This window comes from Aquarana catesbeiana, linkage group LG11 (assembly GCF_042186555.1).
Source record: "Aquarana catesbeiana isolate 2022-GZ linkage group LG11, ASM4218655v1, whole genome shotgun sequence".
NCBI lineage: Eukaryota > Metazoa > Chordata > Amphibia > Anura > Ranidae > Aquarana > Aquarana catesbeiana.
In genome coordinates, this window is record NC_133334.1 from 63,527,959 (window position 1) to 63,554,504 (window position 26,546).

At 43.1% G+C, this 26,546-nt stretch overlaps 1 protein-coding gene across 1 annotated transcript in view; it reads left to right on the forward strand.

The window, feature by feature from the left end:
• Nucleotides 1-26,546, forward strand: part of DCDC1 (doublecortin domain containing 1) — a 690,767-nt gene that overhangs the window by 435,719 nt on the left and 228,502 nt on the right. Inside the window, exon 13 of the mRNA XM_073604506.1 lies at nucleotides 24,914-25,036. Coding sequence (XP_073460607.1) covers nucleotides 24,914-25,036 — 123 coding nt within the window. The remainder of the gene's footprint in view (nucleotides 1-24,913; nucleotides 25,037-26,546) is intronic.

Genomic DNA, 26,546 nt, shown 5'->3' on the forward strand with positions numbered 1-26,546 from the left:
GTGTCTTTCATGTTCTATCTTAGCCGTCCTAATTGCACCCTTACATTTCTTATTGCATTCTTTTTAAAGTCTGAATGCTGAGGAAGATCCCTCAACCCTGTATTTTTTGAAGGCCTTCTCCTTTGCTTTTATATGCATTTTTACACTGGAGTTAAGCCATCCAGGATTTTTGTTCGCTCTTTTAAATTTATTACCCAATGGGATACATTGGCTAATGCCCTTATTTAATATGCTCTTAAAGCAAACCCATCTCTCCTCCGTATTCCTAATATTTTATCCCAATTTATGCCTTTTATGCCATCTGAACCAAATAAGTTTATCTTGGTCTCATCAGACCACAGGACATGGTTTCAGTAATCCATGTCCTTAGTCTGCTTGTCTTCAGCAAACTGATTGTGGGCTTACTTGTGCATCTTCTTCAGAAGAGGCTTCCTTCTGGGATGACAATCATGCAGACCAATTTGATGCAGTGTGCGGCGTATGATCTGAGCACTGACAGGCTGACCCCCCACCCCTTCAACCTCTGCAGCAATGCTGGCAGCACTCATACGTCTATTTCCCAAAGACAACCTCTGGATATGACGCTGCACACGTGCACTCAACTTCTTTGGTCGACTATGGCTAGGTCTGTTCTGAGTGGAACCTGTCCTGTTAAACCGCTGTATGGTCTTGGCCAGCTCAGTTTCAGGGTCTTGACAATCTTCTTATAGCCTAGGCCATCTTTATGTAGAGCAACAATTCAGAGAGTTCTTTGCCATGAGGTGCCATGTTGAACTTCCAGTGACCAGCATGAGAGAGTGTGAGCGATAACACCAAATTTAACACACCTGCTCCCCATTCACACCTGAGACCTTGTAACATTAACGAGTCACATGACACCGGGGAGGGAAAATGCCTAATTGGGCCCAATTTGGACATTTTAACTTAAGGGTGTACTCCCTTTTGTTGACAGCGGTTTAGACATTAATGGCTGTGTGTTGAGTTATTTTGAGGGGACACCAAATTTTCACTGTTATACAAGCTGTACACTCACTACTTTACATTGTAGCAAAGTGTCATTTCTTCAGTGTTGTCATATGAACAGATATAATAAAATATTTACAAAAATGTGAGGGGTGTACCCACTTTTGTTAGATACTGTATATATATTTATATATATTATATTATTATTATCATTCGTGATTTATATAGAGCTAACAGTTTTCACAGCGCTTTTCAACATGAGGGCAGACAGTACAGTTATAATACAATTCAATATAGGAGGAATCTGAGGGACCTGCCCATTAGAGCGTACAATCTAATTTACAGTTTTTTTCATTTATTTATTTTTGTAAGATAGATTTTTTTGTGTATTTAAATATGTGTCTAGGCATTATTCAGATCACTGTCTTTATTTGATTACATTTTGAGCAACAATGCCTTTTTAGGTTATCACACGTTTCAACTTGAAGATTGTGTGTTTACATTAAAGCGGAATGAAACCTCCACCAAATATTTTTTAATTGAGCCCCCGGAGCTTTTAGCCATCATGTGCTTTTATTATGGCAGACTTACCTGGCAAGCAATCCTCTTCATTGTTTATGTTCGTTGCCCTCGTCTTCTGTTCTTCCTTCTCCGTTCCAACTCTTTGGCCACTTAGTTCGTTTAATGCCAATTTAAGTGTTCCGGTACCTGAAATTTTACAGTGTGTTGTAATGCCAGGGTTTTCTGTTAAACTGGGATGTAGTAAAGTAACCAACAGACTTCCAAATAAGTTAAATTGCTGGCATGTGTAGCAATACGTAACACTGAAAAATCTAAGAGGAATAGTGAATTGGTGAATTGTCTAAGGTGTCATTGCAATAAGAGTAACTAATAAAACCGGGGATGAATTTACTTAAAGAGCCTATAAGCACAGTGTCATGGCACCCCCTGGCAGGTAAAGTGTGGACTCACCCATGGTACAGAGTTTATTTGGCAGCTGGTCTCCACCAGAGCTCCTATTTGTGGAATTGGCCAAAAACCCTGGTGATCCTGTGTTTTTTGCTGCAAGCTGCCATCTGGTCTCTGCCCGCAGGATTTCCCCACTAAGGGGGTAGCTAGAACAGGAAAGGTATAGTGTAGGGACTGTACATAATACAGTAGGCAGAGGAGTGGTCAGGTTCAGGCAGAGGTCATGGGCAGGCAGCAGGCAAGAGAATAGTCAACACAGCCCGTGTCAGGAACAAGCAAGGTAATCAGGAAGTATAATCCCTGTTTTGCATAAAGGATAGCTGACGATAGGACACAGCTCCAGTCACTTTGAAGGCTGGTGTTTGAATACTTTTTTGGTAAGACAGCACATTGCCATCTCAGTGAATTCTTAAAGTTCTGTCAGCGATAACCATTGGAAGTTCTGGTTGGAATTTTAAGAAGATTTATGGAAGTCCTGGCCCAGGGAGGAAAGGGGTGGAAGAAGCTACATAGGGCTGATTAAGAGTTAATAAGTGGCAAAATAGGTAAATTTGTATTTAGGATTTTGTTTTTTGTTTTTCAACTTGCCAGGTGTAAGTCTGTATATTCAAATGCCCCGCTCCGAGTATATAGTGAAGATGTACTTCACCTCTAGCAGCCACTTTTTTCTTAAAGGCTAGTTTTCAGATGCTCCAGGTCTTAAACTATATACAATTGTGCTCATAAGTTTACATACCCTGGCAGAATTTATGATTTCTTGGCCATTTTTCAGAGAATATGAATGATAATACAGAAACATTTCTTTCACTCATGGTTAGTGTTTGGCTGAAGCCATTTATTATTAATCAACTGTGTTTACTCTTTTTAAATCATAATAGCAACAGAAACTACCCAAATGACCCTGATCAAAAGTTTACATACCCTGGTGATTTTGGCCTGATAACATGCACACAAGTTGACACAAATGGGTTTGAATGGCTATTAAAAGGTAACCATCCTCACCTGTGATCTGTTTGCTTGTAATTACTGTGTGTGTATAAAAGGTCAATGAGTTTCTGGACTCCTGACAGACCCTTGCATCTTTCATCTAGTGCTGCACTGACGTTTCTGGATTCTGAGTCATGGGGAAAGCAAAAGAATTGTCAAAGGATCTGCAGGAAAAGGTAGTTGAACTGTAGAAAAAAAGGAAAGGGATATAAAAAGATATCCAAGGAATTGAGAATGCCAATTAGCAGTGTTCAAACTCTAATGAAGAAGAGGAAAATGAGAGGTTCTGTTGAAACCAAACCATGGTCAGGTAGACCAACTAAAATTTCAGCCACAACTGCCAGGAAAATTGTTTGGGATGCGAAAACATGTGGTGTGGCTGTTTCAAGATGCACAATAAGGAGGCACTTGAAGAAAGATGGGCTGCATGGTCGAGTCGCCAGAAGAAAGCCATTAGTACGCAAATGCCACAAAGTATCCCGCTTATAATACACCAAACAGCACAGAGACAAGCCTCAAACCTTCTGGCACAAAGTCATTTGGAGTGATGAGACCAAAATTGAGCTTTTTGGCCACAACCAAAAACGCTCCATTTGGAGAGGAGTCAACAAGGCCTATGATGAAAGTTACACCATTCCTACTGTGAAACACAGAGGTGAATCGCTGATGTTTTGGGGATGTGTGAGCTACAAAGGCACAGGAAATTTGGTCAAAATTAATGGCAAGATTATTGCAGTATGACATGTTATCAAAAATGAACATTTGCATTCATCAACCAGGAAGCTGAGCATGGGATGCACTTGGACATTCCAACATGACAATGATCAAAAACACAAAGCCAAGTCGACTGTCATTGGTTACAGCAGAATAAAGTGAAGGTTCTGGAGTGGCCATCTCAGTCTCCTGACCTCAATATCATTGAGCAACTCTGGGGAGATCTCAAACGTGCAGTTCATGTAAGACAGCCCAAGAATTTACAGGAACTGGAGGCTTTTTGCCAAGAGGAATGGGCAGCTTTACCATCTGAGAAGATAAAGTGCCTCATACACAAATACCACAAAAGACTTTAACCACTTAGCAACCGGCCCATAGCCGAATGACGGCTGCAGGGCGGTTGCTTAACTCTGGGATCACGTCATATGACGTCTTCCCAGAGATCCCCTCTCGCGCGCCCCCTGGGGCACGCACCTGAACATACCCGTGACCGCCGGGTCCAGAGGACCCGGCGCATCACGGATCCCGGTAAATTGCCGCTGATCGCAGCCGTTTACCATGTAATCGCTCCGTCAAATGACGGAGCGATCACATGTAAACAAACCGGCGTCATCTGATGACGCCGGTTCCTCTCCTCCCCTCCTGTGTACCGATCGGTACACTGTGAGCGGAGAGGGGGATGGATGGATGGCTGCAGCGCTGTGGGCTGGTTGTGTAGTGCCCACAGCGCTAACCAGTGACATCCAGCCATCCATCCATCCATGCTCAGCCATCCCTAACGCTCTGCAATGCCTGCACTACTCTGCAATGCCCCAGAATAATGTGCAATACTCTGCAATGCCCTGCACTACTCTGCAATACCCCCACAATACTCGGCAATACCCCACAATACTCTGCAATACCCCCGCAATACTCTGCAATACCCCCGCAATACTCTTCAATACCCCACAATACTCGGCAATACCCCATAATACTCGGCAATACCCCACAATACCCCGCAATACTCTGCAATACCCCGCAATACTCGGCAATACCCCGCAATACTCGGCAATACCCCGCAATACTCAGCAATACCCTGCAATACTCTGTAATACCCCGCAGTACTCTGCAATACCCCACAACACTGTGCAATACTCTGCAATACCCCACAATACTCTGCAATACCCCACAACACTGTGCAATACTCTGCAATACTCTGCAATACCCCACAACACTGTGCAATATTCTGCAATACTCTGCAATACCCCACAATACTCTGCAATACCCCACAACACTGTGCAATACTCTGCAATACCCCACAACACTGTGCAATACTCTGCAATACCCCACAACACTGTGCAATACCCCGCAATGCCCTGCCATACCCAGCCATACTCTGCAATACTCGGTGATACCCAGCCATACTCTGCCATACCCTGCCATGCTCGGCCATACTCTGCCATGCTCAGCCATACTCGGCTGTACTCGGCCCCTGTATGTGGCCAGGCTGTGGAAGTCTCACACATGTGGTATCGCCGTACTCAGGAGGAGGAGGAGAATCTATTTTGGGGTGTCATTTTTGGTATGTACATGTTATGTGTTAGAAATAATGTATAAATGGACAACTTTGTGTTAAAAAAAAAGTGCGTTTTAACCACTTCCTGCCCACCAGCTGTCATACGATGTTCTTGACTTTGTGTGGGGATATCTGAATGACGCCTGCAGCTACAGGCATCATTCAGATATCAGCTTTTTTAGCCGGCGATTCCCTACACCATAAGACCAATCATAGCGGCTGTTCCATTGCTTGATCGTTTTTACAGGAGGCAAAAGGGGATGTCCCCCCCTCCCGCCACCCTCCGGTGCTTCTACCGACTCACCGCTACGATCAAAGCCAGGATCTTTTTTTTTTTTTATTTCAGGCTTCCCAGCCTAGAGGTGAGATGTGAGGTATTATTGACCCCATATCTCACTGTAAAGAGGACCTGTCATGCCATATTCCTATTACAAGGGATGTTTACATTCCTTGTAATAGGAATAAAAGAGGTCAAAATTTTTTTTTTTTTTTTAAAAAGCATCAAACTAAAATAAATAAAGTAAAATGGACAATAAAAAAAAAAAAAAAATTTAAAGCGCCCCTGTCCCTGTGTTTGCATGCAGAAGCGAACTCATACGTAAGTCCCGCCCACATATGAAAACGGTGTTCAAACCACACATGTGAGGTATCGGTGCGATCGGTAGAGCGAGAGCAATAATTTTGGCCCTAGACCTCCTCTTTAACTCAAAACATGTAACCAGTAAAAATTTTTAAAGCATCGCCTATGGGGATTTTTGAGTAGCGAAGTTTGGCGCCATTCCACAAGCGCGTGCAATTTTGAAAGGTGACATGTTGGGTATCTATTTACTTGGCATAACTTCATCTTTCATATTACGCAAAAACATTGGGCTAACTTTGCTGTTTTGTTTTTTTTTTTAAGCACAAAACTGTTTTTTTTTTCCAAAAAAAAGCATTCAAAAAATTGCTGCGCAAATACCGTGCAAGATAAAAAGTTGCAATGACCGCCATTGTATTCTCTAGGGTCTTTGTTAAAAAAACATATATAATGTTTTGGGGTTCTATGTAATTTTCTAGCTAATAAATGATGATTTTTACATGTAGGAGAGAAATGGCAGAATTGGCCTGGGTGCTCCAGAACGCCTGAAGGTGCTCCGTGCATGTTGGGCCTCTGTATGTGGCCATGCTGTGTAAAAGTCTCACACATCTGGTATCGCCACACTCTGGAGTAATAGCAGAATGTGTTTTGGAGTGTAATTTGTGGTATGCATATGCGGTGTGTGAGAAATAACCTGCTAATATGACAATTTTGTAAAAAAAAAAAACTTGATTTTGCAAAGAATTGTGGGAAAAAATGACAACTTAAAAAAACTCACCATGCATCTTTCTAAATACCTTGGAATGTCTTCTTTCCAAAAAGGGGTCATTTGGGGGGTATTTTTACTTTTCTGGCATGTTAGGGTCTCAAGAAATTAGATAGGCCGTCAGTACTACAGGTGTGATCAATTTTCAGATACTGGCACCATAGCTTTTGGACTCTATAACTTTCAGAAAGACCAAATAATATACACCAATTTGTACTTATTTTTACCAAAGATATGTAGCAGTATAAATTTTGGTCAAAATTTACAAAGAAAAATCACTAATTTGCTAAATTTTATAACAGAAACGAAGAAAAATGCATTTTTTTACAGATTTTTCGGTCTTTTTTCTTTTATAGCGCAAAAAATAAAGAACCCAGCGGTGATTAAATACCACCAAAAGAAAGCTCTATTTGTGTGAAAAAAAGGACAAAAATTTCATATAGATACAGTGTTGCATGACTGAGTAATTGTCATTCAAAATGTGAGAGCACCAAAAGCTGAAAATTGGTCTGGTTAGGAAGGGGGTTTAAGTGCCCAGTGGTCAAGTGGTTAAGCTGTTATTGATGTTAAAGGGGCCAATACACGGTAGTAAGAACTGGGGTATGTAAACTTTTGAACATTTGGTTAGTTTCTATTACAACTATGATTTAAAAAGAGTAAACACAGTTGATTGATAATAAATGGCCTCAGCCAAACACTAACCATGAGTGAAAGAAAAGTTTTTGTGTTATCATTCATATTCTTTGAGAAATGGCCAATAAGTCATAAATTCTGCCAGGGTATGTAAACTTATGAGCACATCTGTATTCTAGCTGTAAGTGTGCTAATAGGCCCACAGGGGTAAGCAGGGGTAGGCTACGATGTCTGAAGCTAAAGTTGCAGAGAGTATAACCAGGATTTGTAGCGGAGAGTTATAACTGGCGGTAGATGAGAGAAATCCAGTAAACATAGCCAAGGGTCAGGTTGAGCAGACGACAAGAGAAAAATTCAATATACATAGCCAAGAGTCAGGATGGGCAGCAGACAAGAAGATAATAGTGTAAACGTAGCCAAAGGTCAGGATGTGCTGTGAAAGGGTGACGAGACCGCCTTACATGAATTCATGGAAAATCTGAATTCTAATACCTGGGATATCAATTTTACTTATAACTGGGACCATAACTCTATTAATTTTTTGGATTTGGTTATCTATAGAGAGGGTGATCAATTATTAACCAGGACACATTTTAAAGCGACATACAGAAATGGCTTTATTCTCATTGAAAGCTGTCAACACCCCATGTGGGTGAATGCAGTCCCAAAAGACCAGTTTCGGTGCATACGCTGAAACTGTTCCAAATTGGAGGATTTCAACCATCAAGCAGGCATTTTGAAAGACAGATTTATCCAGAAAGGTTATGATGTAACGTACCTGGAGATATCTGACCTTGATAGAAAAGTTTTGTTGAAGCCCAAAAAGAGAAAGAAAGAAAATGTTTTAGAACATCAGTTGGCATTTTTGACTACCTTCTCTAGACAACACAAATGGGTAAAGAAAACCTTAGCCAAATATTGGAAAGTTTTGAAAGAGGACAGCGTTCTGGGCCCTGCTCTTCCAGATAGACCAAAAGTAATTTTTAAGAGAACCCATGCATTGAAAGACCTGTTTGCCCCAATCCAGCTGAAGAAACCTTCTAATCTCATAATGTTTGTGATTTTAAATGGCTTTTGTCCTTGTAGACAATGCAATGTCTGCACCAACTCAAAGACGATTAGAACATCATCCTTCTCTTCAAGTGTAACATCTAAGATGTATGCCATTAAAGACTTCATCACCTGTCAAACAAAGGGGGTGGTGTACCTCCTCCATTGCAATTGCGGTTATCTTTACGTGGGAAGAAACACACGTACTATGGCTATTAGAATAGGTGAGCATTTGACTAATGTCAAAAAAGGGTTTGATAGACACAGTCTATCCAAGCATTTTTCTCGATGCCACCAGTGAAACCCCTCCACCTTGGAAGTTATAGGAGTAGAAAAATAGAGTAAAATGAATTAAAAACGTGGACTAGGAAGGAACACAATGTTCTTATTGGCATCATTCCAAATTATATAGGAGGGATAGAAGCGCATGCATAAACCAGAGGGGACTTTATATATGCCTTTGAGAACATATTACTTCAGAAACGATTTTTGATAAAAGATAAATTGTTTATTGAGATTGTACAATGATAAAAAGGGCCTCTTGGCATAAAACCATGAGATACCGTATGAGAATTGTACATTGAAAAGTGAAATAAATATATGTTCTGAAAAAGCTTAATCTGGTTGGTGCGTTTTGCGGGGCTTCCGCTTCCTCAGGACCATACAAGCATAGACAGTATGTTACTAAAAGTGAAAAACATGGGGGCGTGACCGGAAGCCGCTCTGAATGGCAGCCTGATCCCTCTGCTCTCTCTCAGCCCGGGAAATAACGGCGTATAGGGGACACTACACAGCACGCTTATGGGCAAATCTAGGACCACCAGATCCACGGCAGCCAGGGGATCATCCTTACCCCCTCCGGGAACCTCCGCGGACCTCCGGTCCTTCTTTCCGCCGACGGACATGCCACAGACCGGAACAGCCAAGATGGCGCCGGATCCCCCTGCGGCCTACACTCAGAGCTCCGCCCGGACCTCTCCGACGCCGCATTCACCACAACGGTCATCCACAGACTCCGGACCTGCCCCGCTGGGCAATACAACCGGACCTCGCAACCCGGGAGCGGTGAGTCCCCCCTCCAGATCCCCGCCTCATGAGGCAACACAGCATGGCCCCCAGCAGTACACACAGTGCTCAGAGGCGTTTCCTCGCTTGCTGAGGACAGCATCAGACCCCTGTCTACATGGCACTGAACCGGACTCACCAACCTCCTCAGTCTTTTCTGTGGACTTCCCGGCCTTGCCGGTCCCCAAGCACCCAGCTAGTGGCATCCCTCCGGGACCCGCTGCACACTCAGCATCCCACAATCACGCAGAGCCTGCTTCACCGCCACCAAAAGCCCAAAAATTAGCGCCCCCACAAGCGCTGGGCTTGCCCAGAGACTGGACAGTACCACAGACCACCTATGCCCAAAAAGTGAGCCTACCCAACCCCCGCTCTCAGTGGACGGATACAATGGGGGCCACCCCACCTGCCCGGCCTTCAACCTGGAGTGGAACCTGGGACTCCCCACCGGGAACAGCGCATCAGGCCTTGGGCCTCACCACATCAGACCCCCCACCTTTACCACCCCGCACACCCCCGGCACAGTGGTCCACGCTACCGGAGCACCCCCAACCAATACCCCCACAGTGGCAAACATATTTGCAAGCGATCCCCACTAAAGAGGACTTCCGACAGCTAATAGAGGATGTAAAGTCCACGTGTCGCTCGGAAATACAAGTGCTCCAGTCAGGCCTTAAACATCTAACTGACAGAATGGAAATGGCTGAAGAAGAGATTCAGGAGACCAAGCTGGCAGTCCACAGAACTCAACTCCAGGGGGAAGACCACCACATCATGTTAAGAGATATGCAGCGTCACATGGAAGACTTGGACAACAGAGGGCGCAGGAACAACATACGGGTGAGAGGAATCCCAGAAGTTGAAGGCCCAGAAGACATCCAACATACTCTACAAGATGTGTTTAACAATCTCTTGGGTGAACCCGTTACTAAGTTCATAGAAATGGACAGAGCCCACCGAGCCTTGCGACCCAAGAATGCCACTACACAACCAAGAGACATTATCTGCAGGATTAACTCCTACCCCCTAAAAGAGGACATTATGCGACAGGCTCGCTTAGCACGCAGAGTGACTTACAAAAATGCTCAGGTGCAGCTGTACCCTGATCTCTCATGGATCACACTACAGAAGCGTAGACTTCTTCAGCCACTACTACGCATTTTACAAGAAGAAAATATCCCCTACCGCTGGGGTTTCCCCTTCAGCCTTACAGCCAAAAATCAAGGCAAATCTGCCATCCTACGTTACCCAGAGGACCTACAAACCTTCTGCAACACGGTGGGAATATCCGCCCCCCGTCTTCCAGAATGGGACCTGATCACCAATCCGCCCGCACCACCCGCAACCTGGCAGAAGGTTTCTTCATCCAACAGATCCCGAAACAAAGATGCTTCACGCAAGAGTACCAAGCACGGAAATGGCTGACTTCAGATGTCCCAACAGCACCTCAAGGACGCTTACCAATGGCCACTTTGACCACCAGATACCACTGGTGAACTTGCCCTGGACATTACAGTTTACTTAGTCCCCCCCTTATCACGCCTTAAGCTCACATTTCAGTTTACAAGATGGGCACATCTCCACGGAGATTTGAGAGAGTAGGAGGTTTCACTTTTGACCACCCCCCCTTGGTTAACTGATAGCAGTTGTAGCTATTTTACAGTTCGTGTTTTTTATATGACCAAATTAGGGCTCCCTTGCATCCACCCGACGGGTCTGCCTGGACCACAGTTGGGGGGATCCTTGGAATCCCGTACAGACCTAGGCCTTTTTGCCTCTCAAGGTCGTTTGTTAATGGTTCGAACTTATACCTGTTTGATTTGTACTAATCACGTGTTTATCTTTCTTCTTCTCTCTTCCTTTCCCCCTTCCTTCTTATCCGTCTCCCCCCCCCCCACCTATCTGACATCAAGTGACTCAACGGATAACCCGTGGAACCCACCTGGCTCCTCTCTCGGGGTATGTGCACAGCCAACCCACCGCCTTCTGAACATCCTCTCCACATCAGGTAAGACACCCACCTCCCCCAATCTGACACCATGGCTAAGATCTTATCTTTAAACGTTCACGGCCTAAATTCTGACAAAAAGAGACATCTGGCGATGAGGGAATTTAAACAGTCTGGGGCAGATATCATATTTGTCCAGGAAACACATTTTGATAAGGGGGGCTCATTTTCATTTGCTTCCAAACATTTCCCCCAAATATACCACTCTTCAGGTCCACATAAACGAGCAGGGGTCGCCATCCTCATTAAAAATGGATCTCCCTTTAAATGTACGGCACAATATAGCGACCCAAATGGCCACTTTGTCATTATTCAAGGACGGTGGCAAAAACAGGCACTCACTCTCTGCACCCTGTATGCCCCCAATATTAAACAATATAACTTCCTGACTAAAGTATTTACCCGACTCTTTAAATCTGAACATGAACTATTAGTAGTGGGGGGCGACTTCAATCTAACCCACTCCACAACGGCGGATCGCCAGGTGGTGGGCCCCGGGACAGTACCGGCTCATGCCCTGAGGGACTCAAAGCTATTCCGCAGACTCTCTAGACATTATGCTCTCTTTGATGCCTGGAGGGCCCTCCACCCTGGCGATCGGCAATACACGTTCTACTCGGCCCCCCACCAAATGCACTCACGCATCGATTACTTCTTCGTAAATAACACTGCACTTAGACATACAAAAGAAGCACAGATATTGCCGATTTCATGGTCTGACCACGCACCTATCTCACTTAAGTTGGAATTAGGTACCACTACCAGTAGACCATACAATTGGAAACTAAACACATTCCTCCTTCAACACATCCCATCGAAAACGGAATTAATATCCACTTTAACTCACTATTTCGAAGAAAATGACACCCCTGGCATATCTACATCCACACTATGGGAAGCCCACAAGGCTGTGATCCGAGGCAGATGCATGGCATTGTCCTCTGCTATGAAAAAAGACGCCCTGGCCACAAAACTCCAAACTGAAAAAGAACTTAGGGCTTTAGAAACCCAACTACAACGGTCCCCAACCCTAACCCTCCTTAAAAAAGTCGTAAAACTGCGAACAACCCTGAGCGACTTGGCAATGGGGCGGGTGGAAAAAGCCATCATCAGACTAAGACAACTATACTACGATAAAGGCAACAAAGCACATTCCCTATTAGCGAAAAAACTACGTGATAATTCTCATACATCCATACCACACCAAATTAAGAATAAATTAGGCTCCCTATTATCCCACCCCAAAGACATTGCCGATACCTTTGCAGACTACTATCAAGACCTCTACAATAACCCCAATATCCCAAGTAATCCTGCCCCCCCAGACCTCCTCCACCGAATGCAGCACTATTTGGCGGAGAGTGGAGTCCCAAAGCTCCAAACTTCTGACCTGGCCACCTTAAACATGCCGATCACTGAAGAGGAAATAGAACAGACTATAAAAACTCTCCCGTCACACAAAGCCCCCGGCCCAGACGGGCTTCCCTACGAATATTACAAAGCCACCCTCCCCATCCTCTTACCCCATATGTGTAAACTCTTCAATGCCTTTTATCGAGACTCCCCCATCCCGTCAGATATGCAGCGTTCATATATCACCCTGATCCCTAAACCAGAAAAAGACCCCACCCTATGTGCCAACTATAGACCCATTGCTCTGCTGAACTCAGACCTAAAAATTTTCACTAAACTACTATCACTCCGGTTGAACATGATTCTCCCATCCCTGATTCACAAGGACCAGGTGGGCTTTGTCCCCCTTAGGCAAGCAGGGGATAACACTAGGAAGGTGATTGACCTGGTGGATGTGGCGAATAGGGAAAAAACGGCGGCTTTGCTACTCAGCCTGGATGCTGAAAAGGCCTTTGACCGACTTGGGTGGCCTTTCCTGTTCGCCACATTACAACACGTGGGATTTCGAGGACCGTTCCTGAGAGCCATAAAACACCTTTATACAAATCCCTCCGCACAAGTCAGAACTCCCTTCGCCATTTCCCCAGCTTTCTCGATAACAAATGGCACACGCCAAGGATGCCCACTGTCACCCCTATTATTCGCACTGTGTGTCGAACCCCTAGCGGCATCTATCCGAGGTAATCAGGACATTAGGGGGATCCCCGTTAGAGGTCGGGAGTACAAGATCTCGTTGTTCGCGGACGACGTGATCCTCACCCTAACCCAACCTAGAATTTCCTTACCAAACTTACACGCAGAGTTGGACAGGTACGGTGCCCTGTCGGGCTATAAAATTAACACCTCTAAGTCAGAGGCCCTCCCAATCAACATCTCGGACACGGAAACGACACATCTGAAAGCAAATTTCACATATCACTGGAAAACCACCTCCTTAAAATACCTAGGGGTACATATCACTACAAAATTCAACACTTTATATCAGGAAAACTTCCCCCCCATATACCGTTCCATCAGAGCCCTACTGACATCCTGGAAAAAACACCATATTTCCCTGCTAGGTCGGATCGCATCGATTAAGATGACAATCCTCCCAAAACTACTCTACCTTTTCCAGACTCTACCCATCCCTGTCCCCCGCAACCACCTGAGTAAACTGCAATCTGACCTTTTTAAATTTACCTGGAACTACAAGAGACATAGGGTCCCTCGGTCGGTGATGATGGCGGCACGCTCGGACGGGGGTCTCGCGTTCCCCAATCTCATTAAATATTACCAAGCTACCCAATTGCGAGCTATAGCCTCCTGGTTTACTCAACGGTCCTATAATAGGTGGACGGAGATTGAAAAAATATGGCTAGCTCCAACCCACCCTAATAACCTACTATGGAACGCGAGGGCAGGGGTCCCCCCTGAGCGCCTACTGGGAGCCGTGTCCCATCTTAGCCGACTGTGGAATAAAATATCACATGAACATGAGTTGTCCTCAGAAAAATCGGTCTTAACATCTTTTATCTGCAACCCCAAAATCCCAGACAGCCTCACTCGCCAGATGTCTCACCCGTGGTCGTCACGGAACCTTTTCCACTATGGACACATAGTAGACCCAAGAACCCGCAGGCTATTGCCATACTCTGATCTCCAGACATGCTTATATGATCAAATGGGAAAAGGCCCTCGAGGAGGAACTTCCAATGGAACAATGGCAGACGATATGGACCCAGGCGGCGAAAAGCTCCCTTTGTACGCTATACAAAGAAAACGCTTATAAAATAATCCTATACTGGTATATGACTCCGGATACCCTTCATGCCATATATCCCACCAGTTCCGACCGCTGTTGGCGCTGTCAGAAAGAAAAGGGAACACTCCTCCACATATATTGGAGCTGTCCACTGATCACTCCCTACTGGGCTGAGGTACACCGATTGCTGACCGGTCTTTTGGAAATACAGGTCCCCATGACTCCCAAGTCCTTCCTTCTAGGGGTCCTACAACTAAAAATCACTAAGCCATATAAAAAATTAATGCGCCATATTCTTACAGCGGCGAGATGTCTTGTCGCCCTACATTGGAAAAAAACTTCCCCCCCCACTCCTGAAGCCCTATACGCCAGGATTAAAGATGTGGAGTTGATGGAGCGGATGACGGCCAGAATACAGGACAGGCTGGAAGCACATAATAAAATATGGGAACTGTGGCACCTCCGGGAGGACCCACCTTGACAAGTAATCAAGTCACTATAACAACCACCCCCCCCCTTCTTCTTTACCTTTCTACTCTTCTCCCCCCTCCCTTTTTCTTTACATTAAATGTTTAAATGACTTATATGGTTCTGAACAGTGATATGAGAAGGATGAGAGGGAGTATTTCATATATGGCCTCTATTACCTACCCCCCCTTCCCCCTCCTTTTCCTCTCCTTTTCCTCATCCTTTCTTAAATGTTATTACTCATTGCATTTTATGTAATCTTGTAATACAAATTCAAAATAAAATGTTATTTGAAAAAAAAAAGTGAAAAACATAATTTTTATCATTCATTGACAAGTACATTGAATAATACATAAACTTTCTGTATAGGCATATACATTGATATACATAGAAAAAAGGGAATAAATCTTTATACATCCTATCACAGTATACATAATGAACCAGGGCTCAACGTAGAAGGATGCATGCCTCAAACCCAATATGTCATCCAACCATCTTAGAGTGAATCATACCTTAAATGAGCTTGTTTAGCCCATATCAGCATCATAAAGGTAAAAACACAAAAGAAAAAATTCCATATAGATGACATCCGACTCCAGATGTGGATAAGGGCTTACCAGCCACAACTCCCCCGGAGCACAACTCACAATAGAGTTAATTGGTGTTCCGGGGGGAAGTGTCTCTCCCTACCTGGAAAACCAATTAAATCTATTGTGAGTTGTGCTCTGGGATGGGGTGGCCCTCAGAGACACCCACCACGCATAAATGGATCCCCTTTTTCCCATGAGGCTTTCATACGACCCTGACAGCGGCGTAAACCTTGTGCGGACATTTACATGTGTCTCCCATATATCATATGGATTCATGTATACTTACTACACCCCCTTTGATTTACTTTCTTTTATAGACCCTATATGCAAGCCTGCGTATTTGATGTCTTTTAGATAAACTTCTTCCTCTGTCACTCCTCACAAACAGCAAGGCTATTTTGGTGTTTTCATTTTACCTTCCTATCACCTTTATCACCTGCTGCAGACCTATATAGTGAAATCCGGTCCCCTTATGTAGATTATTCCCTTTTTGAGGATACCCATGTATGGCTACAACACCCTGCCTCTTTTCATTATTTTTTAGTGGTGGGTTACTCCCATGGGCCAGTAGGTGCTTATCCACATCTGGAGTTTGATGTCATCTTTATGGATTTTTTTCTTTTGTGTTTTTACCTTTATGATGCTGATATGAGCTAAACAAGCTCATTTGAAGTATGATTTATTCTAAGATGGTTGGATGACATATTAGGGTTGAGGCATGCTTCCTTCTATGTTGAGCCCTGGTTCATTATGTATATTGTGATAGGATGTATAGAGATTTGTTCCCTATTTTGTTTGAATATCAATGTATGTTCCTGTACATATAGTTTATGTATTATTGGATGTACTTGTCAATGAATGCTAAAAATGATGTTTTTTACTTTTAGTCATATACTGTTTATGCTTGTATGGTTCTGAGGAAGCAGGAGCTCCATAAAATGCGTCGTCCAGATCAGGATTTTTCAGAACATATGTTACTTTTTAATGTACAATTCTCATACGGTATCAAATGTGTTTTTATGCCAAGAGGCACTTTTTATCATTGTATAATCTCAATAAACAATTAATCTTTTATCAAAAATTGTTCCTGAAGTAATATATTCTCAAAAGCATATCTAAAGTCCCCTCTGGTTTATGCCTGTGCTTCTTTCCTTCCAGTAGAAAAATATACTCCTCACTGACGAGGAAGTAATATAAAGAGGCATATTTCTAGGCGTGAGACCCAGAGGATCTTTGACCTGAAGTGTTATCGGCCTCATTGTAGAGTGGAACATCAACTCCTTCATCAATAATTGCTGAGGGGGTGGATGTCTTAATTTACGATCATACAAAATAATTTCCTTAGGCTATGACTTAGGCACTTGTATAGATATGATTGATATTATTGTATGCGGTTGGTATACCTTTTAGGTTTTATTTTTTATCTCTATTTTTCTTTTTTTTCTTTTCATTTTTATCTTTGAGATAGATACAGTTCATGTTGGTTGGGCACTAAGTGCCCTTCCCTTTCTTTTATTGGTAAATATCTAATGTTTCAGTAGTTTCTGTGTTTTGCACTATATAAATACATAAATATATATAATATATAATATATATATATATATATATATATATATATATATATATATATATATATATATATATATATATATATAAATATATAAATATAATCTTTTCTAAGGAAGTCTTTTGTTATATGTTGTTACATTTGTTGCAGAAAAATATTAACATCCTGATTGGTTGGGAGTAATGCCTTTATTGATTGTAATGTCATCTATGACATGTGTACTAGTACCTCTTAGGCTGCATTCACACTTCAGCGTTGTGAATCGCGGCCAGATTTGCTGCGATTCTGCTCACAATTCGAAAGCGCCGATGTGTGAATGACAAATCGTGGGACTCGCATTTGAGATGCCATTCATTTGAATGACACCTAAAATCGCAGTGCAGGTCTGCCACGATTGTCGCACATCACGGGAAGCATGTCGCCCATAAAAAGTTCAGGAGCTACTTTTGGGCGACATGCTTCCCGCGATGCGGGTTGCCTCGATTGCAGCGCGATTTATCATCCAACAATCGCACCAGACCGGCACTACGATTTTAGTTGTTATTCAAATGAATGGCATCTCAAATGTGAGTCCCGCGATTTGTCAGTCACACGTTGGCGCTTTCAAATCGCGTGCAGAATCGCTGAAAATCTGCCCACGATTTAAAACGCTGTAGTGTGAATGCAGCCTTAGAGATGTTTTACATTTCTGTGTGTAAAGAGTGGGAAGAAGAACATACAAGGAACTAGGGATTTTTTATATTAGGTATTTTTTTACATGTGAAAAACAAAAACAAAAGATGATAGGGGTATGTGGCGCTACCTATACACTAAGGGCACTAGAAGTATGAGAAGGGGTGAGAGGCTGTGCCAGGGGTATTAAAAATAAATAATGTCCCAAATGTCCAAATACCCATAGAAAAAAAAGAAAAAAACAAATTAAAAAAATAAGATCAAAACGCCTCCTGTTTGGGATCTACAAAGCACACACTCTGGTGAACTGGCGTTATAGAGTGCAACACTTATGCGTATTACCCCTGCAGGGGTGATGGGATTCGGTGAGTGGGGACCCTGGAGGGGGAGCACTTAAGTCACTTGGATATACTGCAAGCACTCAAGTCACCTATGATGATCTCTGCTACCTCCAAGTACACTACCTGATTAATATCTACATGTGGATTGCTATCAATTTTTTATCTACATACATAAAGTCGTACACACACCCCTTGGCGATGTTTTGATCTTATTTTTTTGAATTAGTTTTTTTCTTTGGGTATTTGGACATTTGGGACATTATTTATTTTTAACCTCTACTGAAGGTAACATCTCCGGGCACTCATAGAATTATATTTGCCTGATTGTGCAGATGCACATCATATGCACATTTTTATGTTATTAGTCTAATTGTTAGGATATATGTTATGTAATTTTTTATGGTGGGATGCATGTATTTGTATGCACATAGTACTATGCAATTTAAGGGTAGCCCTTGTGGTACCGTTGTTTAGGAATTTATAATTCATTTTTTTACTTTTTATTCTTTATCACCTATATGATTGTGCCCCAGATATCTTTAATATATAATACATTTATACATATAGGGATTACGTTAAGAGCAACAGTCTTAATTCTAATACAATGAAGTAGTTGGCTTTCCTCCGTGGGGGTTCCTATGCATGGTGTGACATTTCCGGCTCTTCCGCTATAAGATGCTAGAGAGAGACACCGCGCGCTAGCCTGCATTCCCAGTTGATGCCTTCTGAGAGAAAACGCGTCGGGTATTAGACAGCAGCGTGACGTCTATATGCACGGACCGTTGTGCAAGCGGCCATGCTTTGCTTGAGTTGAAGCTGCACAATTCCAATTTATATGCTGTAAGTGCAATTTTATTTTTAATAAGACAGATTCTATACAATAATGCACTATGAGCGTCTCCATTACTTTTGGAACTGCATGATATGAGAGACGTGATTAGAGAGACACGTAGGTTTGGATCCGATCCCTGAAGCCTGTAGCTGATTCACCTACTTTAGAGGAGATTTCACACACAGGTATATGAAATCTTGGTGGGATAATTTAATCTGGTAAGCAACCAATTTTTTTTTCATTTCTAGCACAGTGGTGATGCGCTTGGACTCTGTTTTTTTTTTTGTTTGCACAAGGACGATTTTTTATAAGTTATATGTGGTAAGTCGGAACCACTCACTCTTCCTATGTCAATACAGGAACTGTTTAAGCATCTATCCACATTTATGGACTTTTGTTTAATTTGTTTAAGTATTTGCACCTGTCGCAGAAGATTTATTCACTTGCTCATGCGATTCCATTGCATGTTCATATATGCACTTTGCATGGTCACTTAGAATAATTCTCACACAGAATGAAATAACTTTATTTACTATTTTCATTTTAAAGGGTTTTTTTCTTTGCCATTTATTAGTTGTCACATTTATATATTTTTTGGGAAACATTCACAGCGTTAGCGCATCTTATAGACATATATACACACTGTTTCCTCACCATTCAAGAAAGTTGCAGCATTTTCTGACTTCAAATATTTGGGCTAAGCGCAACTTTTTTAGTATTATTTTAAGGGTCAGAATGGACAGCAGACAAGAGAGAAATCCAGTAAATGTAGCCAATTGTCAGTACAAGGTCAGATAATACAGGAGCACACTTGATCATCTGGGAAACACTACTACAAGCACTGGAGCAATGAGTGATAATCTTTAAAATAGGTGCCACAGGAACAGTGAGCCAATCAATGTTAGGGCAACCATGACTGTGAACAGAACTGGAGGCAGGCTGCATTCGGTTGCCTGGTAATGTACAGTGCAGGAGGAAGGCAGCATTGCATCATCAGCTGTAGGACGCTGAGAGGCAGGGCTGCATTGAGTCCACTTACCAGGACCAGGCTACTACTGCCAAGTGGGTGAGTGAGGACCTGACAAAGCAGGAGCCTGAGTGAAATGTGAGTATCTTGGCTTCATGACCCCAGGCAGGCACCAAAACTAAAGACAAGAATACCCACCTACAGTATCTCAGAAAAGTGAGTACACCCCTCACATTTTTGTAAATATTTCCTTATATCTTTTCATGTGACAACACTGAAGAAATGACACTTTGCTACAATGTAAAGTAGTGAGTGTACAGCTTGTATAACAGTGTAAATTTGCTGTCCCCTCAAAATAGCTCAGCACACGGCCAGCCCTGGTGCAAGGCACTTTGACACCCTAGGCGAAACCTAATTTTGCCACCCCCCTGGCTCCACCCCTGACTCCACCCCATTTTCCCTGCCTATGTAAACCCCACCTTTTTAATGAAGCGCCCATCAAATGCAGCCTCACCAGCGCCCATTAATGCAGCCTACCAGTGCCCAGCAATGAATGTTTGCTTGCTTCCATTCATTCGTGAGTCAGGACACAGACACAGTCCTCCGCCACCGCTGCGCCTCTGACACTATGTGCGTTCGGAGGGGCGGCTGCCTGAGACTTAATTGCTTGCTGCAGAGAGAAGAGAGTAGGAACACCAGTGGCCGGGCGCCCTAGGCGGCTGCCTAGTTTGCCTAGTGGTAGCACCGGTCCTGCACACAGCCATTAATGTCTAAACCGCTGGCAACGAAAATGTCCAAATTGGGCCCAAAGTGTCAATATTTTGTGTGGCCACCATTATTTTCCAGCACTGCCTTAACCCCCTTGGGCATGGAATTCACCAGAGCTTCACAGGTTGCCACTGGACTCCTATTCCACTCCTCCGACTTCATGGAGCTGGTGGATGTTAGAGACCTTGCGCTCCCCCACCTTTGGTTTGAGGATGCCCCCAGTGCCAGCAGCACTCATGCAGCCCCAGACCATGACACTCCCACCACCATGCTTGACTGTAGGCAGGACACACTTGTCTTTGCACTCCTCACCTGGTTGCCCCCACACACGCTTGACACCATCTGAACCAAATATGTTCATCTTGGTCTCATCAGACCACAGGACATGGTTCCAGTAATCCATGTCCTTAGTCTGCTTGTCTTCAGCAAACTGTTTGCAGGCTTTCTTGTGCATCATCATTAGAAGAGGCTTCCTTCTGGGACGACAGCAATGCAGACCAATTTGATGCAGTGTGCGGCGTATGGTCTGAGCACTGACAGGCTGACTCCCCACCCCTTCAACCTCTGCAGCAATGCTGGCAGCACTCATATGTCTATTTCCCAAAGACAACCTCTAGATATGACGCTGAGCACCTGCACTAAACTTCTTTGGTCGACCATGGTGAGGCCTGTTCTGAGTGGAACCTGTCCTGTTAAACCGCTGTATGGTCTTGGCCACTGTGCTGCAGCTCAGTTTCAGGGTCTTGGCAATCTTCTTATAGCCTAGGCCATCTTTATGTGGAACAACAATTCTTTTTTTCAGATCCTTAGAGAGGTCTTTGCCATGAGCTGCCATGTTGAACTACCAGTGACCAGTATGACAGAGTGAGAGCGATAACACCAAATTTAACACACCTGCTCCCTATTCACACCTGAGACCTTGTAACACTAACGAGTCACATGAAACAGGGGAGGGAAAATGGCTAATTGGGCCTAATTTGGACATTTTCACTTAGGGGTGTACTCACTTTTGTTGCCAGTGGTTTAGACATTAATGGCTGTGTGTTGAGTTATTTTGAGGGGACAGCAAATTTACACTGTTATACAAGCTTTACACTCACTACTTTACACTGTAGCAAAGTGTCATTTCTTCAGTGTTGTCACATGAAAAGATATGATAATATAGTTACAAAAATTTGAGGGGTGCTTTCACTTTTGTGAGATACTGTATATTCCAACAGTCTGACACCCAGGAGGTTCCTTGCCAGCATCTTCTCCCCGACTTCTTTCAGGTCTCTGTCTTTAGCCGTCTGTCATGCATGCACAGGAGTCATTCATCCTGGCACACTGGCACTATTCCAAAAATGTGAACATAGCTGTGCATGTACATTTTGTAGTTTGTGAACAAACAGGTAAGTTCATTTTCTTGCAGAAGAGACATTACACATCTCTTCTGCAATAAAGAGCTTGCCTGTTCGCAATTTTTTGCATTCAATTTGGCTTTAACTGATGTTAGGCCCCTTTTGCACGACTGTTCTGATCAGCTCCACCTGTTAGTTTTTCAGGCCGACGTGATTGGGTGGTCCATTCACCCCTGTGGACTAGTGGGTTGTAAACAGACTTGTGTCTGTTTACACCCACCAACCTCCATTGAGTGGTGACAGCTCTCCTGTATAAACAAGCGTTCAGCTTTATGTACACCTATACAGGAACACTGACTGTAGCTCCTGCATGAAATAAAACTGACCATATACTGAGACCCCATTCACACAATGACATGAAACATTAGGTGTCGTGCATATGTGTGGTTTTTTGCACGTTGTCATGCTACACATGTAGGGCATCCCATTCATCTGAATAGGCTGCTCTATGCATGAAAGATTCAGCAAAGAAGTTCATGTACCTTTTTGAACTTAATGCATTTTTTTAAAATTCCACATTTTGCCATGCTTGTTGCATGCTTTTCATGTGCAAACATGCGTATCTGCTTGCTGTGTTTGGGGTACCATTAATAATGACTGGAACCGCAAGCCCTACACACATTTTTTCTGTGTTTCGAACTCATGCCCAAAATCGTGCAATTTTGCATGCACTCACTAAACACTATAGTGTAAATGCACCCTGAATGAAATAAATCTCACAGATTTCACCATCCACACTGTTTAGCATACTGGACTTTTGTATCCAGACATTCAGAGGCGGCTGTCACGTTAACTGATTAGATGCACCCGCTGTTCAGTCAACAATTTTCAAGCTGCATTCTTCAACAAAAGTCAGCTGAGTAAAATTTGCTTAGTGTAAGGCCAGGTTTCTTTTATAGCGGACCTGCATCTGTCAACACCGACTGGGACTCACCTATAATTCCCAGACAATTCAGACACCCCTTGTAATGCACCACCTATAGGCAATAGCCTAGCATGCCTAATTGTAAATCTAACCCTGAATAGAACAATTGTTGCTCAAAGCTAGACTTCACTCTCCAGATTTATTATTGACCTCTAAATCCAATATACTTCAGATCATGCTTGAATTGGTATAGGGCTAAGGAAATAGAAGCAAGTGGTACACAGTTGCAGTTATATTTGGATTAATCTGATTAAAGAGCTCTTAACAAGAGAAGACCAGGACTAAGGAAAATTTTGGAATGCCATACATCACCTGCTCTTGGAGTTATGAATTGGGAATGATTGGGGGTAATGAGTTATAATACAGATTCTGTGTTGTAGTTAAGAGGATTATGGTAGCAAGCAGTGTGTTGATAGCTGTATTATCATTTCTTACATAAGCACAGTGTAAAACTGCATTTTGTAGCAAGATAATGCACAACCTGACAGTGCATCCATAATAGACAAGCACCAGGAACATCTGCAGCAATAGATTTGGCTTCCAGGTAACCTGATTGAATTTTGTCAGAATATGATTTGAAATATTGAAAAAAAGAACTGTCCAAGTGACACAGACTTGGAATAACATTCCTCAAGAAGCAATCAAGCATTGTTTCAAATCAGCAGAATATTTGATTATAAGATTGCAAATTAAGTTTGGGCCTCTTTTTTGAGTTTCAAGGAATAGGTGAGATTACCTACCATTTCTAAATAATGTTATTATGGGCCCATTACCAAACCTTCAGCACCCAAAATATATATTTATCTCTGAATATATGGGTACTGGCCACAGCACAACAGCCAGGTTCACATTCACACCACAATACGCCCATGGGGCGTCCGTAGGTAGGGTCAAGGGGGGGCGAGTGACCCCCCCTGGAATCGGCAAGGATCTGTCGTGGCCACATCTGTAGCTGTGCTGGCTCTCTGGGTTTGTGCGAGTCAGCTCCAAAGCTGCTGCAGATAAGTGTCACTGAACATGCAGAGCTCTTTACTGCCACCTCTGGCTGCTTTCTGTATGTGTTCCCCTCGTGTTTGCTTTGCTGCACCCTCCGTACTGTACAGGCTACATTTGATGGGAACAATGAGGCTGCAATTAATGGGCACATGCCTGTGCTTTATGTGATAATGACTAAGCCCCTCCCCTTCATGACATTGTCAAAAAGGGGCAGAGCATGGGTGACCTAAAATGATGCCCCCCCCTTGAAAAACGTTGCGCCAGATAGGCATTCATAACTGTATAATAAAAGACTCAAAGGGATACAGAGGAGACAGTCTGGATTTTCATTAGGTAAGTCTTGTGTACAATAATTGTGAATGTTTAATCTGATATTAGATTTATTATAACAACTATGTGTAGCACTTGAACCTGTTAATGCCACTTTAATGTATGTCTCATTTGTGTCTGGTAGGTAGTAAGAGAAAGTTGTGTGATCAGTTGTCATTTTGCAAGAACAGCATTTGAAAGAGCAATGGAACTATTGCTGATTTTCAGAATCAGAATCAGTATCACCTTTTCATTTTGAATATTATTATAGAAATATTATTATTGTTTATTATTCATCTTCACTTTGTTTCACTTTAAATCTGTTTCGATCACTTTAATACTGAGAGCCTAGGTGACTATACCAGGAGGGGGCTATGCTGAACTCCACCTTATCAGTCAGTAATGCCATGAACACCCTTTTCTGGAATTCATCTTCTACCACTTTGAAGGTGGCCAATGCTTGGCTTCATCTTAAACTTTGATGGTGGCCAATGCTTGGCTTTGTCTTAAACTTTGATGGTGGCCAATGCTTAGCTTTGTCTTAAACAGTCATGTCAAATATACAAATGATGATTTTTAGTTCCTCAATGCTAAAACATACCATCTCATTTTCCTACACCTTGATCTCTTCCAGGGACCCTGTTGATAAAATTCTTAAATTAAGCTTTGACAAAGTGATGTATACAGAAATGGAGGGAAACAAAATAATTTATGAAACCTTTGTAGACCCTGATGCTTCTTTCCCAGGATATAGCAGGTAAAGTATATAAACCTCTTTTTTCCTTTGTTCAGAGATGGATTTATAAGTAGACCTTTGCCTGTAGGCATCAGAAACAAAGAAGTATCCTTTTTCTGTACAGTTATAGGCTACACATTAGTAAGGGCATAGTCAACTCAGAATATATGATTACTTATACATTGTCACAATATTCTGAACCAGACTAGAACCTGTAAAAGCAGACATGTCGAACTGGTGTTTTTTTGGGGGGGCTGTTGGTGGCCCTCTTGCTTCTTCTTTGTGACCAGCTGCTCAAACTTGATAAAGGCTGACCTACCTTGCATAATGGTATGGCTGAACACTTTAAGAGTTGTTTTTGCAGCTTCTTTGGGAAAAAAAGTTACACTACTACAACTACTGCTATGGTGTTGGGTACCAAAGTGCTATAAACTTTTTTTTATATTTAATCTGTTGTGTGTGGCTCTTAGGCCACATCCACACATGCAAATGTGTCTGTTAGGCATTAGATGTGGGAGACCTAGTGGGGCTGGTTCCTGGCGGCAAATCTACAGGCAAAAGCCCCATTAAAAGCAATTAGGAGGCTTACAGCTCCCGCAGCTAACTGCATGTACAGTAATTGTTCATGGAGCGATTACTTGCAAATGATCAGCCTTGGATTCTGACCAATTTCCATTGCTTTTAATGGTGCTTCCGCCTGTAGCTAATCGCTAGGATCCCTTGCTGGGTCTCTAGCATCTAATCGTAAGGACACCATCCTCTGAAGAAGTCACGTGACGTGACGACACGCGTTAGGAGCACGGGACGCTGCCACACAACAGCTGATGTTACGAGCACGGCGCTCGCAGAGTTTTACCCCCCAGCTGTTTACTTTTGTAAGTTCATAAGTGTTTTTATACAATAAAGTGTGTTTTTTGTACGGGATTACGCTATATGCGGTTTTCTTGTCTTGTTACTACATCGTTTATATGACGTATGACGGATGGTGAGCTACAGGAGATGTGAGATGTTAGAGGTTCCCATGGCCAGCGGTGTGGATTATACGAGTTCGGCACTCGTGGATTGAGGCTTGCGCTCATCTGTCACAAGTGAGTGCAACCCCCCCTCCCCCACCCCCTCCTTCAGCTCGCCAATCCCCCCCATTTTCATACGGTATCACACCATACGCTGTTCATGTGTTTTTTCGCATGTGATACCACTGCATTTATGAGCCATACCATCTGCTGCAACTTTTCTGGATTCCATCTCTTACTGGGCGTCTAACACATATGCTGTATACCTTACAGCCGTAAGGTAAGGGGCCTGTGTTCACTGAGGTGCCCCCATCGAAGACCACCCCCTTTCACCTGTTATTTGTTGGCTGTTTCTTTGGACTGCGACTCAGCATTATTACACTTGGTGGTGGGACTGTCGTTTATATGCAACACCATTTTTATATGTTTTTTTCATGTTTTTTTCAGAAGTTTGGGAATAATATTTTCTTCTGCCATCAGTATTGTATTTATTTGATACATTTTTATGTTGCACTCTG